Source organism: Amblyraja radiata, chromosome 8 (genome assembly GCF_010909765.2).
Source record: "Amblyraja radiata isolate CabotCenter1 chromosome 8, sAmbRad1.1.pri, whole genome shotgun sequence".
Classification (NCBI taxonomy): Eukaryota; Metazoa; Chordata; class Chondrichthyes; order Rajiformes; family Rajidae; genus Amblyraja; species Amblyraja radiata.
In genome coordinates, this window is record NC_045963.1 from 12,972,369 (window position 1) to 12,988,926 (window position 16,558).

General features: G+C 38.5%; 1 protein-coding gene across 7 annotated transcripts in view; it reads right to left on the reverse strand.

Moving 5' to 3' along the window:
- Positions 1-262: 262 nt before the first annotated feature.
- Positions 263-16,558, reverse strand: part of eml6 (EMAP like 6) — a 192,328-nt gene continuing 176,032 nt past the window's right edge. For all 7 annotated transcript variants that reach the window (XM_033025217.1, XM_033025216.1, XM_033025214.1 and 4 more), the window contains 5 exons: positions 12,215-12,377; positions 10,641-10,744; positions 8,114-8,267; positions 7,242-7,342; positions 263-4,390 (listed from right to left, as the gene is read on the reverse strand). In XM_033025217.1, coding sequence (XP_032881108.1) covers positions 4,366-4,390; positions 7,242-7,342; positions 8,114-8,267; positions 10,641-10,744; positions 12,215-12,377 — 547 coding nt within the window. In that variant the 3' untranslated portion in view covers positions 263-4,365. The remainder of the gene's footprint in view (positions 4,391-7,241; positions 7,343-8,113; positions 8,268-10,640; positions 10,745-12,214; positions 12,378-16,558) is intronic.

Genomic DNA, 16,558 nt, shown 5'->3' on the forward strand with positions numbered 1-16,558 from the left:
ATCACAATCTTGTTGACAAATGTGTCGACATAGCTGCAGCAGGAATTACATTATTCTGGTTTATATGACAAATAAACACTTGAAATATCTTAAGACAGATTCCGGGGACATATGCCTACTCCTGCTTTTGTGTCATGTTCAAGTTCTTTTTTTGCAAATTTTTGGCACAATTCAATTTGACATAGGAAAAATATATATTTATAAATAGACCTATTAACAATATAAATATTTTGCATTTTCTTAAAACTAATTGCATTTTATATTTGGTAAAAGTATTTTGTTTTATTGGTTGTTTGGATATATTCATACCAAAACATTAAAAATTAAACAATAACTTTCGTATAAGAAACTGACCACATCCTGGTGGAATTAGTTGCTACATTAGCGACATTTGAATCATATTACATAATTTAAGCCCAAACAATTATGATTCTTATTAATTAAAAATAATTTCATGCATGATGCAGTTTCTTATTATACATTATATTACAACCCCTTATTTTACAATGTATAACAAATTTATCAATGATATATATTTGCAATTTAAAAAAATCAAATAGAAAAATGTAAGAATTATACTTTTCAAAATGAATCAAAAAAATTAGTTTTAACTTTCATTTAGGTACTTCATTTCCATGGATATAATTATTTTTATATTCTGCTATATAAAATATGTTGTTGATATCTTGACAGTTGTACCTATTTGTGTACATCAAAGAATTCCCCAAAATTATCAAATATTGAAAGACAAGAGGATTAAGCACAAATACACTAAATAATACAAACACAGTTCATTAAATTATTATGATTCTTATGAAGCATGACTATCATACCACCATGCTAGTGGCTAAACTGCATAGTGAACTTTGGCTTGCTGAATTTAAACATCTAGTTGAATAGTCCACTTTCACACTCAAACTTTATAAGGCAACACTTCTTGAATGGTGAATATCTTGTAAAGCTGAAATGTGCAAGTCCACTAAAGATGCTGAAATATATTAGATTGCTTTCTATCCAAACAGGAGTTAAAGACTCTAAATAGAAGGGCCTTGAATTATGGCCAAAACATTATCAATGATTCACATTGACTATAATGTGAAAATCAGATTCATATTGACCAAATTGATGGGTTATATCATTTATGTTTTAACTTCAGACAGGCCTAGAAAGTACTTTCTTGTATACTTAATACTTTGATTAGCTGCAGTTAATATTTTCCATTTATTTAGATTTTCTTAGTAAGCAATTAAAAACTTGCAGCTAATACATTTATTGGCCTGTCAAATACAATAATTTTAGTTTCCTGTCAAATTGAATAATGAACTATTACCAGAGGTACTGATTATTTAAAACACAAATTAAAACTGGACATTATCACAGTTTTAAAAATAATAGCACCGTGTATGGTTGATATTTATATTGCAAAACTAAATCAATGGGTAACTGTATGTAGAATTATACAAAGGCACTTGTGCAAAGAACCTCACAAGTCAGATGGCCGTGATTTTTTCAGTGAAATACATCAAAATAGAAATAACATACAAATGGCATGGCATTAGAAAAAGCAGCTTCACAGACACAACAGCAATATTGCGAAGACATTCTTTAATGCACAATGCTGACACATGATTTGGAAATATAGATTAATATAGAAACCTGCTGAAGCGATGTAAAATAATTGCACTTCAAAATATAAAGTCTTACTCCAAAGGGAAATTGGGACAAAATAAAAATCAGTCTTTTCAATAATCTGCAATGTATTTACAATCTTATTTTTACTTTAGATTTCTTTTCATAGAACCAAATTGTATATAACCATAATATTTTGACTGAATAAAATTCTATCAATGCACAGAAAAGTCAACTTAAATTGTTTCAATGCATTTGATTTCAGGACAACAGATCAAACTCTCTTTTCAATTACCACTGAGCTGTTCCTTAAATCAAGTGTGCGGTGGACCTAAACATGTCTAACGGGGAACCTTTCAGCCAATGTGGATAACATTTTTGAATAAGATTTATCCAAACTGCAATAGTTAATCTACAGTATGCAGATGAGGTCTGCAATTGTGTGTACTTTGTGACTTGAGCTACAAGCCTTCATGGACAGTTCACTCAACATTTGCAAGACATAAATTCGCTAAGAATTGTCCTATCTGCACCTATAACAATAAAGATTCATGGCGACACCCTGGAGAACATGAACCTCCTCCTATATTTGGGAGCTATCTTTTGGCAAAGGCAGTCATCAAAGATAAAATTCACAATTACCTTTAATGCACCAGAAAAACCTTAAAAGAAAGGCTCCAGAACACTTCACAAATTGTGAATCGCGTGCCTGCACTTGCACTGTCAGGCACTCCTCACACATCACTGGAAGAGTCAATTACCAGCATTTCTTTTTACCACCTTTTGCCCTCCATCTAATTATTGTCAATTAACTGTCCATCACTTATTGCAGCTGAAAGGTCATCAAATGTTTAAATCAGCTGCAAGTACAGAGGTACCAAAACCTATGTTTCAAAGTTATGTAATTGAAGAGGGCATGGTCGTGACTTTCTCTCCTTCCACTTCAGTCTGGTAAAGGCTTCAGTTAGAACTAAATAATTTTATAAAATTTGTCTTCGGGGTTTCTTACCCCTTTCATCTGGTCTCAGATCCCTTTGCTTTGCAGTGCTTATGCCACTGCAACAATACCCAATTTTCCCACATTAGCAAAACTAACTGCTGGGTGTCAATCCTGCACATGAAATTATCCTCGAGCAGGAAAATGGATTCAGGATTATACTGAGCTAGAAGAAACAAACAGAAAAATCTGGGAACCATAGATCAGTAAGACTAGCATGCACGGTAGGAAAATGCAGTGAAGAGATACACATGCACTTGGAAAGACGGGGGTTGGTTTGTGCATGAGAAATTGAGTCTCATGAATCAGATTGAGTTTTTTTAAGAAATGACCGAGAAGGTTGACAAGATAGGGTTGTCGACATGGTAAGGCCTTTGTTAAGCCTCCATATCGTAGGCTGCTCTGGAAGGTTAGATGGCAGAGGATCCAGGGAGAGCTAGCTAACTGGATACACAATTGGCTCATTGTAGGAAGCAGAGAGTTGTTGGTGGAAGTTGTTTTTCAGACTGGTGATTAGTGATGAGCCTCAGGGATCAGTGTTGGTCCCATTTATCATTTTTATCCACAATTTGGATGAGAATGTACAAGGCATGATTTGTAGGTTTGCAAACATTAAAATATGTAGTATTATAGACTGAAAATGGTTATCACGAAATACAGAGGGTCTTTCATAGTGTACGGTTGGCATGGGGAGTGTTGCAGAGGAGAGAGATCTCGGAGTACAAGTACACAGTTCCCCGAAAGTGGCATCACAGGTAGATAAGGTGGTGAAGGAGCCTTTTGAGTTGGCCATCAGTCAAGGAATACAGTTTAGAAGTTGGGATGTTATGTTCATTATACAAGACTTTGGTGGTGTCACACCTGGAGTATTGTTTTCAGTTCTGCTTTCATGCTATCTGACTATGATTCAAGAATTCCTTCTCTGCCAATCCAGACTGATCTGGCTACAACCCTCTTTAAGAATGCTGAATCTCATTTAAGTCGAATTTCCCTGAATTGAGACATAGACTCAATAGTATGAAGAAATCTGTGGACCACCTTTAATACTCTTTAGCAATGTCTACAATTTTGATTTTCGATTTTCTCCTAGTGAAGGTACTTGTAAGATGAAATGCAGTGACTGTAAACATACCCAGCAGCAATTTATCGCAATAGATGAACCAGTCATATTGTATTTGTGAAGCAAGCCTTTTGCACCTTTAAGAAATATATAAACATACAAAAGCCTCTGTACTGATAAAATAATTTGTACATTCTATCTTGAATAAAAATGTACACGTTAAAAAAAAAGTGCATCTTTTCTGATATTGATATTGCATTTTGCTGCAAGAATCTAGTTATAAAATCATTCTATGATTATCACCTCCACAATGAACTTGTGTGTTTGGTTCAGGGAACATGCTGATGTCACCAAGATCCACAATTGCTCCAATACACAAACATCCGCTAAAGAGTTCACTTCAGAAACCACAAGTGATTTTCTTTACACTAATTAATCTGTCACTGTTTCATAGTCAAAAACTGACTATTGCAGTCCTCATTTTCAGCATCTTCAGTGATATTCACATCGCAGGCTTCAAAATCACAATATATGTTTAGTGGACCCAAGTTGATCATTTACACAAACACATGTATTAAATATATGCACCTTTTACGCATTTTTGCTTTCTAGCAGCCAAGTTGTTATTGAGGCATTTAGGATTCCATTTTATGAATGAAATAGTCCTGGATTGTTTTCTTCAAAGGCATCGCCAAACAAATACACTGCAAACAAACAAGAATACATTTGTTATCAGACAAACTCTGGAGGACCAGAGCATCTTGCATAGTACTTTTCTTATTACCAAATTTAATGACACATATGGGCCAGAAGTTGAGCCGAAATTTCTATAGTAAAATTTCACCCAGTGCCTTTGACATCACCAATGAAGGAGGAAAGACATTCTGCATCATAAGACCTATAACCATAAAGGATGGTTAAAACCATTTAAAACTAATCCATGACAAAAGTGAACAAAATAAATCACTGAATACCTATTATTGCAGCTAAAGTGGTGAAAATAAATCCAGTGTAAATAGACTGCAAAGTTTAAATTAAATTGATGAACATATCCATAAATTGAAAATTTCAATATAATCAGCTCCTTAGGGCCATATGTTTTGGAGAAAAGCTTGTGACATGACATAGTCATAAGAGCAAAATAAATATCAGCAATTGGAGGCCCTGCTCTCCTGAAACATTCTACCATTCATTATCATGGCTGATCTGAACGACCTCATCTCCACTTTCAAGTCTGACCCTCTTAAAATATCCTAACATTAATAGACAATAGGTGCAGGAGTAGGCCATTGGGCCCTTCGAACCAGCACCGCCATTCAGTGTGATCATGGCTGATCCACTATCAGTACCCCGTTCCTTTCCCAATAATTCTTTCTCAACATTGAATATAGTATTACTCAGCATCCACAGCTCCGAGGAGGGGAATTACAAAAATTCACAACCTTCAGAGAACTTTATCTCAGTCTTAAGCAGGTTATCCCACGTACAAAGTCCCTAGTTCCCGATTCATTCATCAAGGAATCTTCCTCAGTATTTACTTGGTAAGCCCTGCTGAAACATACAATAAGATCACCTCTAATTTGTTCAAGAATCCAGAGAGCATAGGTCTAATCTACCAACATTTTACATGAAATCAATCTAATAAATCTTTCTTGAACTGCCACTTAAACAGTGAGACCAAAACTGTATGCAACTCACCGGATGTGGTCTGATTTGGTACTGCACAATTGTAATCTTGTACAGTACCAAATTAATCTATCTTTGGGCACAAAAAGCCAACATCCTATTTGCTACCTTCATCGCTTGTGATTTTCTGTGTTTCTCGTATGAGGACGCCAAGGTTTCTGAACACCATAGTCACATATTTATACTGCATTATAGTTCTTTGTATTCATGGATAAACCCCTTATTTCTCCACATTACAATCTATCAGCTGTAGTTCTACCAACGTAATCAGTTTATATCCATTTTGTAGATTCCTGTGTCCTTTCAGATTCATATTTCATTAGCAAATATTGATTTTATGTAGCATTTTCCTGTCTAGATCTTTAAATTGTTCTGAAAATTGCTACGGTTCCAATATTGATCCCTGTTGCATTCACTAGTTGGAATTTCAAAATGATCTATTTATCTTTACCGTATGTCAGTTAAACAATCCTCTGTAAAAAAAAATGTTACTCTCAATGCCCTGCAATAACTGTTTATGAGGAGCCTTACTGACTACGTAGGGTGGAAGATTGCAACCTTCACCCTGTTTCGACGAATGCAACCAACCTGGCGTGCACAATCAAATAAGATCAAATAGAACAAGTTGTCCTACAACTTTAGGCTGTGCACGCCATACGCAAGAAGAAGGACTGACTACGTTATGGAAATCCAAATACACTACATTCACTGATATCTTCCCAATGACCACCCTGGTAGTTGTATCTTCAAGGAGTTCTACTAAATTTATCCTTTCATAAAATCACATTGATACCAAAAATCTTTAGATTTTCTAAACATCCTGTTACATGTACCACTTTCTTTAATAATGGATTTCAGTTCTTCTTAATGGCATATGTTTGATATATCTTTAATCTGTTAATCTTTTGCTATGGCTTTCTTTCAAACCTTGGGAAACAGCCTATTTGGTACACGTGACTCTTCAGCCTGTAATTCTATCAGTTTACCAATACATTTGACAATGACCCCATCATATTTTCTCAAGTGATAGTTTAACAGTCCACTTCCGTTTTAGCCCCAGTAACCAGGGATTTTTTTTTCTCATTTATTATATTGTTTACAGTGTACTATGTTAACATATTCTGCTGTGCTGCTGCAAGTAAGAATTTCATTGTTCTATCTTGAACATATGACAATAAAACCCTCTTGACTCTTCTATTAATCCTCCTCTACTCCGAAGAATAACACAATGTACCAATTCAGCATTTCTCCCAATTCTTTATTTCCCATTATTAATTTCATGGTTTCAGCTACAAATGGGCCAATGTTTACTTTTTCTCTCTCTTTCACTTCATGTAATTAAGGAAAGTCTTAAAACGTGATTTTACACACTTCCAGTTTTTCATATTCTTCTCGTTTCCTCTTTTTCATATTTGACCCTTGAAATTATTACTTCCTCAGGGCTACCACATTCTTTGCAAAATTATATCCTTCATAACCTAACCTCACTACTTTTAGTTAGAAGAAACTTCCTGACATGGGGAAAGCTGTCATCATTTTCAGAGATCAAAGGTTACCTTATAGATTTTAAATTGTTTTATTATATGAGTGTCATTAAAAATGCAGTTTGAAAGGCTCAGGACTTTTGCTTACATAATGGAAAATTTGGTTTTCCACTTTGGAAAAGTTGGCAAATTCCGCCACTTGTAGCTTCAGTCAGCCATCAGAATCAAAGTTTTTGTATTTTCTTTAATTATTTAGAAAAGTGATATTTAGGATTGGAACTTGAATTTATTGTGAAATTATTAACATAGAAGACCCCCTACACCTCCCACTGAGTATAATTGAAGACATATTTATTTGAGGTTTATTGCGCTTTTGGCATCTTACCTGCAGTCATCACCTCCAGCACTGACAACATATTTGTCATCATGGGTAAAACGTACATTTGTCACATGTGCAGAATGGCCAAAATAACGCTTGTGTTTGGCCTAATGAAAAATAAATTGCAGGATCATTAATAAATGAACATGATTCCCAACTACTTCAAATCAAATCTTTAAGCTTTAAATACAATCTGCCATTAGGAATAATGGGCTGGGACTTCCAATCATTAGTCTAACATATTCCTTGCCAAGGTGTATTTGCCCGGATGTTTGTTCAACCAAAACAAGGTGGCCAGAAATTATCACAACATGCTGTAAAACTTTATTGAACTAACAATGGTTGAAGATCAGAAAATAATTTTAAGAATTCAATTTGTAGTTTTCCTTACATCAATGTTTCTCTGTAACATGAGGAAAGTTGTTTGAATTTGTATAGATCCCACATATATCTTACACAAACCTGGCTTGTTCCACCTTGACTGGGATATTGTAGAGTGATCTGATTGAGGCAACAGAGTGGCACTGCAGTTTGTCTACATATCTCACAGCTCAAGCGACCCAGCAGTGATTCTCATTTCCAATACTGTGTGTGGAATATAATGAAAGAAGGAATTACAGATGTGGGTTTACAGAAAAAGACACAAAGTCTGGAGTAACTTGGCAGGCCAGGCTGCATCTTTGGAGAACATGGATAGGTGACGTTTCGGCTTGGGACCCTTTGGGTCGGTCCATGTCACGTATCCATGTTCAGGCTTTAAATAGTTTCCACCATCCTTTGTGGCTTTTGGTGTGCTCTAATCAAGAATCTGGCTATTCCTATTGAAATTCCTATTTAAAAACACTGATATTTTCACCTATAAAAAAAAATTCACTTACATATTTTTCAGTGCAAGGAAAATCAAAAAGTTTCACCAAACCGAAGTCATCCCCTGTCACTAAGTTTAATCCAGCATGAGATACACAGGCACAGTTGACATCTGCTTTCTCAGCATTTCGTGGCCAAATTCCAAGGACTTCGTCTCCTAAAATACTGTTTAAGAGGAATAGAATAGATTTTAAAATATTTTAACAGAATTTAAATTTCTACAAGAAATTTCTACACTTCATCCCACAAATATCTCCAAGTCGTAAGACTGCTCTTCCTTTTTAAGGTTACTTTGCTCTATCAGGATTTGAGTGTATTTTTACTTTCTTATATCCAAATGCGATATTACTTCCATTTCTGTCTCAGACAATAATGGCTGCTGGGAAAATGACAATGAACTCAGTAAAATAAGTCAATCACTGTGCTGTTAGGACAGTAACCAAAACATTTTATATGTCAGATTGACCAGGTGAAAATGTCTTCCTGATTAATAACATCATTTGAGTGTCAGTGAAAAATCAAATTGGACATATTTTGTTTAAATGTGATAGAAGTATTTCAATAGTTAGTATTTGGTCCTCATCCAAATAAGGTTTTAGAAACCTATTTTCAAATAAACAATCATCTGATTTTGAATATACATTGTTCATATTCCTATTTTGAGTATGGAAGCTGGAAAAACAATTGGTTTCAAACATATTAAGAATATGATACAGGCTAAATTATTTTACTGAAGACAGACTTGGGAAATAACAGCCCAGAATTTGTTGGCAAAATAATATTTTGTTGGAGCAGATTATAAATAGCATTTGCTGGTAATTCTGATTCACCACTATTTGCAGCAGCAGAGATACCAAGCATGTGAGCTGGATGCAGGGGCTGCACAAGGAGCATGACTCAATTCATTTGAATGGGGTGGCCAATTTTGCTAAAAAGGGGAATCAGTTAAGTAAATTATGCATCTCATTTTTTCCTCTGTGTTTTAGTTAATCTCTAATAGCGTAAATTGCACATGGCTAATTAGATTTTTGGTTATTCATTTTAAATATTCTTTTTCAGAGCGATCAAAACAGTCAAAAAGCCTGTCAGAGGCAGGATGTTGAAGGACAGGGCTTCAGGAATGACACTGGAGGCTAGAGTCAGTTCAGATGATCCTTTGTTTCTAGAATAGTTGCTTGTGGACACAGCAATCTGGCCCAGAGTTTGCAAATGATTCACTTATTTATGGCGGAGAAATGCTCTGTCGGCTACAAATCATTATGAACAACAAAAGTATTTGTGTCTCCTTGAAAATGCTGCCTCATCCTCAGTAAATCCATTTTTAAAGAATTTGCAGAATTGATAGTATTAAAATGAATTAATCTTACCAGAGGGGGACTGACAGTTAATAAGATATGAATATAAATAATTTCAATGGCAAGAATCACTTCCCTGCAACACTATTCAATATTTCTGGCCAATAAAAAGAACAATTGAAGTATAGATAGGGCATCTTGGTTGGCATGGGCAAGTTGAGCCGAAGTGCCTGTTTCCACGCTGTATGAATCTGTGACAGTTGATCTGTGCAACCGAAGGCTATGTTTCAATCCAAGAAATATCCTACATATTCCTTCTATATTGAAGAATATATTCTAGAATATATATTCAAACTTTTTGCCAAATTACTGTTCAGAAACCTTACAAACGTCATTGACTGCTAAAGCTGAATAAAGGGCAAATTTTCTCGTCTTTTTCATTTCCACTTTAATACTTGTTAACGTTATTTTCTGCAAAAAAATTGTGCTTGAAAACCCAACATTTAAAAATAATTCTTCCCCAAAACATTTCAGCAGAAAAATAATTGTAAAAGTTCTCAAACATGAGACTGCTCAGATTCATTACTCTAATTAGGTTGTCTGCCATAATTTAGATTCTTGTATGGTGAATCTTCCTTCATTGAAAAGGTTGATGAAAAATATGACTCAACCAGTATTGCATTTGTTTATACAAGCTTTAACTTATATAAATCACAAAATGAGATTCATTTACCACCAGTTGTTCCTTCACTTGTATAAAGTATATTGGGCATGTGGCTCTCAAGTTCAGTGGCAGCAATCAAATTCACCCTCTACCATGATAATAAAGTATTAGTCATTGAATTACTGGAAGATTACAAACTACTGGGGCTCCAGTTTTTTAATAACATCGCAGCATCTTCAATGGAGAAAATATTTTTATACTTTGCACAAGAGCCAAGAAAAAAAATTATGTTAATATAAAGATAAAAGGAAAAAGAACTAAATTTTGAAAATAAGATGGCAAGGCAGGAAAATGGGAAGAAAATACTAGATGCTTAGGCCTGGTAAGTGTAAAGTGGATGGTCTTGAACAATCAAATGCTAAAAGGGAGCAATGTCGTCAAAGATGGACAAAATAAATTTTCAATTGTAAAGATATGCTGCTGGGAAAGACTACACAATTAGAGAGAGTTGAGGCCAGAATAAGATTAAATTGTTACCGTGAAAATTCAATTTAAATTCTCCAAGTAACTTTCACCAACCTTGTCCATGTAGCCCATGTGATTTTATCAATTATTGCCTGGTCAATTACTTGCTTTCCTGATGGAACTTCATGCACCTGACGCTTGTAGGCACCTGTGGATACCTGCACAGAGGAAAACAGTTTCTTATAATCATAAGTACTTTTTGAATAGATGAAAATTGAAGGAGCACCAATTCTGCTTTAAGCTGATATTCCCTTTAATAGACTGGTTTCAGAGAGAAGCTCAAATAACTAAAACAACTTTAATTGTTCTGGCTTTGTACTATGGGATTTGATTTATGAAGGAGCAGCAGTCCTTCCTTGGTGTTAATGGAAAGAAATTGCAGGAATACATTAGTAGAAAAAAAAGTAGAAAAACAGAACATTCAGATGAATATAATTGGGGAAAACCAGGTACCTGTAGTAAAGATTTTTTTTTAAACGTGCGTAAAAAAATTGTGACATTCATATCTTCAATGGTAGTTTAAGGTGCTTCAAATAAAACCTATTAAACCACCATTGAAGATATGAATATGTCACAATAATTTCTGGCTTTCCTAAAATCAAAAGGAGAATTTCATAGCTGTACTGATGGGGAAACCATCTTTTTTGCCATTGTGTCAAGGATTGGGGCTAGTAGTAGGTTCCAATCAATTATCCAATCTACATTAAAAGACCAATCTGATAAATTGGACTGCCCCATCTTGTAGCTGAAAAGGAGTTAGGTATTGGTCCTGCAGTGTACAGTAATTGTCACTTTTTTTCTTGCTTTGATGGATAGTATTGAAACACTTTTAGCTTGTAAGGAATATGTTAATTCTGTTACATTGTTTAGGGCTGAGAATCGTAAGGGCATTGTATGAATGTTAGATCTTATTTCAGTAAGAAATGTATCTTACTTACGCAAATACATATAGACCTCAGCTAACGTCAATTTGTTACCGGTTTCTTGGTCCTGGAGTCTGAATTAACAAGCACATACTTTAAAAAGACATTTGTCTGGGCTTCTATGGGTGTGCCAGGAACCTGACATGAACTCCTTATCTCTGTGAATCCCTGATAGTACTCTATTGTTGGATGTGATGGTAGTTGCCATTTCCCCAAACCCCGCTCCTCCCCCCTACCATCCAACTCTTTGTTTGACTGCACAGCTCTCCTCAGCCAAACAAAAGGAGAAGATAGGAATTGGCACAGACTTTTGGATCAGGGTGATCTGTCGAAACACGGTACAGCTGCAGCCAGTCCCCACTAATGACTCAATCTTACTGTGCTGCCATGAAGCAGGCCTGAGCCTGCATCTTAGTGCTGAATGGTTGCCACAGTGTGCCTAATACCAACTGTTACAGGCAGCTAATGTACACTTCCTTGATGCCTCACTCCACTTTGAGCATTGAGATCACTTTGCTCTGGGTGTGCTAATGGTAGGTTAAGTTCTCAATCAGATTCCCGGCACAACGCTGGCAGTCATGCATCTCTATTTTTGTTCATGACCAAACTCTCCCACTTCCAGCTCCTTATTGCGGAGATACAGCCCAGGCATTACATAGGAAACCAATATATCTTATTTTTATGCAGATTAAAGAAGCATCCTACCTGAATGTGTTTGCTATCAGCTGAGAAGTCCATTTGGATAACAAAACTAGGGATATCTTTGCAGTAGCCTATTCGGTTTAAAGTAGGCCCTTGTGTGAGATCATAAAAATCAACAGTATTTTCTGCAGAACCCACTGCCAGGAACATGGAATTGGGGCTAAAACTAGCAAAACAAAAACAAAGAGGCAGTCAACATTTTAAAATTAATTTATAACAATTTATCAAAGTAATATCTTATTTTTTCAATATATTACTCAATTTTCAAAGGCTTTAGCTCAATCCCCTATTCAATGTGTTCATTAGTATTTTTACTTCAAAATAACAGCCACTCTTAAGAATGTGAATCTGACAAATTTCTCATAACTGAAGCCATCCGATCACTCCAGTCTTGTGATATTATTACACTTGTCTTGAAAAATCTACCCCATTTTGATGATGCCAAGATCCACCTAACATCATCTCGAACAGTGTTATAGATCATAGAACTTCACTGCACAAATATGGCTCCTTTGGCCCACAACGTTCTTGCTGACCTTATTAGCCATCTATACTAATTTCATTTGTTTGCACCAGATCCATATCCTTCTATATTCCTTGCCTATTTACCGTATTTCACGGCAATGAAGACGCTATTTTATACCCTAAAATAAGGCCCGAAAATTTACCTGCGTCTTGGAGGCTGAAGGTTAGATTGTTAGCCAAGAAAGAGAGACTTGGCTATCCCTTAGTACAGCGGCTGTAAAAAGACAGCGCCGCTAGTGGGGGGGGGGGGGGGGGGGGAGAGAGAGAGAGTTCCTTCCACAGTGTGTGGGGAATCTGGCCCGGGTCAGCACGGCTGGGCCGCCAGGAGTAAAGTTGCGGGGAGGGCAGGAGCGTTGAGAAGGAGAGGGCCGGGGATCATGCCAGCAACTCACTCATTAGCTCGGGTGGCTGCAAGCGGCACTAGGGACCGGATAGCGGAACCGGCCGCCACCTCAGCACCTTCTGCCGGCCCACCCGCCAACCAGCCACGGTGTCCTTTGGCACAGGCACAACCAGTGGAGGTGGCCTGGGCGCTACAGCCCGTCCCGGGGCTCGCAGGCGACTTGGGCGCTGCAGCTAGTCCCGGGGCTCGTAGGTGACCTGGGAACTGCATCCAGTCCCTGAGCAGGCGACTTGGGAACTGCAGCTAGTCCTGGGCCTCACAGGCGACCAGGGCGCTACAGCCAGTCCCGGGGCTCGCAGGCGACCTGGGAACTGCAGCTAGTCCCGGGGACGTGAGGGATCTAGGAACTGCAGCCAGTCCCGGGGCATGCAGGCGATCTGGAAACTGATTTTTTAATGATGTCAAATTGGTGAACAATTTTCATTAAAAACTCGGGAAATAATTAATCATATTTTCAGATGAGGCGATTTTCGACCATGAGGTAAATCTCTACCAGAATATGTGCAAATTTCACCATTAGCGCGTCAGGTTTTCGAGAAGATGTGATTCACAAGCAAACGAACTAACGATCAGATCAGAGTTTTATAAGTATACTAGAGCAAGTTGGAGGAGGGGAGAGAGGGATTGGAGGAGGGGAGAGAGGGATTGGAGGAAAGAAGAGGGGGATGGAGGAGGGGAGTGGGGAGGGGGGCAGAGAGTGGGAGGGGAGAGGAGGAGGGCAGAAGGGGAGGGGGCAGGGGGAAGGGGGAGAGAGAGGAGGGGGAGATGGGGAAGGGGGGTGAGAGTGGGAAGCGGAGGAGGGGAGAGAGTGAGAGGGTCCCATCCATTCAATGCGCGGTTGCGTGGGGGTGGGAGGTTGCGGCATGACACTCACACTAACCACCACCCCGCACACACACACACACACTAACCCCCCCCCCCCACACACACACACACTAACCATCCACCTCACACACACTAACCATCCCCCACACACACTAACCATCCCCACACACACTAACCCCCCCCCCCCCCACACACACATACACTAACTACCCCCCCACACACACTAACCACCCCCACACACACTAACCACCCCCCCCGCGCACACACACTAACCACACCCCCACACACCACCCCACCCACCCCACACCACCCCCCACACACACTAACCCCCCACACACACACACCACCCCCCCACACACACACACACACCCACCCCCCACACACACACACACAACACCCACACACACCCACACACTAACCCCCACACACACACACATACACTAACCCCACCCCCCACACACACTAACCACCCCCCACACACACACACATTTACCACCGCCCCCACACACTAACCACCACCCCCCCACATACATACACTAACCACCACCCCCCCCACACACACACTAACCAGCCCCCCACACAAACTAACCACCCCCCACACAAACTAACCACCTTGATATTATATTACTATTATTCATTGGCTCCTTTTACCCCATCCCCACCCTATCTCGAGAGGCAAAGAGTGTGGGGCAGCAAAAGAGAGTGACGAAGAGGGGGGGGGGGGGGGGGAGGGAGATGAGGGTGGGAGGGGGTTTAGGGGAGGGAGGGCAGGGGGGGAGGGAGGGGGAGAAAACTTGAGCGTGTGGGCTCCTCTGACCAAAGATCCTATAGCGGAGCTTGCTATAGGATCTTTGCCTCTGACCTCGCGATCTGCAGAACAAAGATCCTATAGCAGAGCAGATCTTTAAGATCTGTAAGATCTTTGCTGCAGAACTTTCTCTATCTTTCTGCGCCTTTTGAAGAACGGGGGGGTGAGTGGGCCAACGTACCTCGTGGAAAACTGCGCATGTGTGTTGACTGCAGCTGCATTAATCCAGAGCGGCGGGGGGGGGTCAAATTCCTGATCAATTTTAGTAAATATCTCAGGAAATAATTGACCAAATTTATAGAGGATTGGATTTTTGAAATCATAAGGAAAATTTCTACCAGAAGATGTAAAATGTCACTGTTATTGTAATGTCAGGAGCTGGGCAGCGGTCAGATTTAAAAAAAAGGTCAGATTGGTCAACAATTTTAATAAAAAAGTCAGGAAAATAATGTACCAAATGTACAGAGGAGTGGATTTCTAAAACCTCAAGAAAATTCTCTACTGAAATATGTAACAATTTCCCCGTTTCGGCATCTGGTTTTCGAGGAGATACCTTTCAAAGGTAAAATGACACGCACACACACGCACACAGTTTTAATAGATATATGATAAATTAGTATGTATTATGACTAATTACTAATTTAGTTAGTATGCATTATTACCTCCATTTATTAAATATGGCGTTAGTCCCGCCATCCGCTCACAAACATGGGTTCTGACCCCTATGCAAAAAAGGTTGCTGACCCCTGGACTCTGCACTCTTTCCAGCACAACCTGCCTATTGTGTGGTGACCAGAAATGTGCACAATACTCAAAGTGCGGTCTAACCAGTATTTTGTAAAGTTACAAATTAAAGTCCCAACTTTTATACTGAACACCACAATTTAGGGCAAGCTCACCATATTTTTTCTTCACCAGTATAGCTGCTTTCAGGGGACTGTGGACTTGAACCCCAAGGTCCTACTGAGCATCAACATTCCTCAGCATCCTTACGTCTACTGTATACATCAAGCTCTACATGATTTCCCAAAATGCATAATTCATGCTTGATGGGATTAAATCATGACTGCCTTTGATCAGTCCAACATTCTATCTGATCTATATCGCGCTTCAACCTTAGACAACCTTCCTTGCATTCCACAACACCATCAACTTCTGAGTCATCCACAGACCTATGAATCATACCTCCTTCATTCACATCCGAGTTGTTAATATACATCACAAATAACAAGTCCCAGCATGAATCCCTGCAGTACACCACAGGTCATGGACTTGCATGAAAGCATTCTTCTTTTACTACACTGCCTCTTGAAACAAAGCCGGTTTTTGATCCAATTAGCCAGCTCACCTTGAATATGTGCTGTAACCTGGATTATCATGTGGCACTGTCAAATGTCCTTTCAGCCAATACCTACTGCCTTGTCTTCATCAATCTTCTCAGGTATCTCCTCAAAATTGTCAAATTAAATTGGTGAGAGGATTTCCCCCTCACAAATCCATGCGGACCATCTCTGATCAGTTCTTGCCTTTCTAAATGTACATATCCTACAATATGTGCATTTTCTACAATACTTTCCTACCACCGTACAAGGCTTTCCAGCGTGCAGTTATCTGTCTTATCCTTGCTTTCATTCTCAAATAAAGGAATAATATTAGCTATTCAGCTAAACACAAGGAACTGAGGCTGCATGCTGTCCCATTTACAAAATGCACTTCAGTTATTCACTAAGACCAAACAGTAACCTGTTTGCAATCAAACAAGTTTGGAACAGCAATACCAATTAAT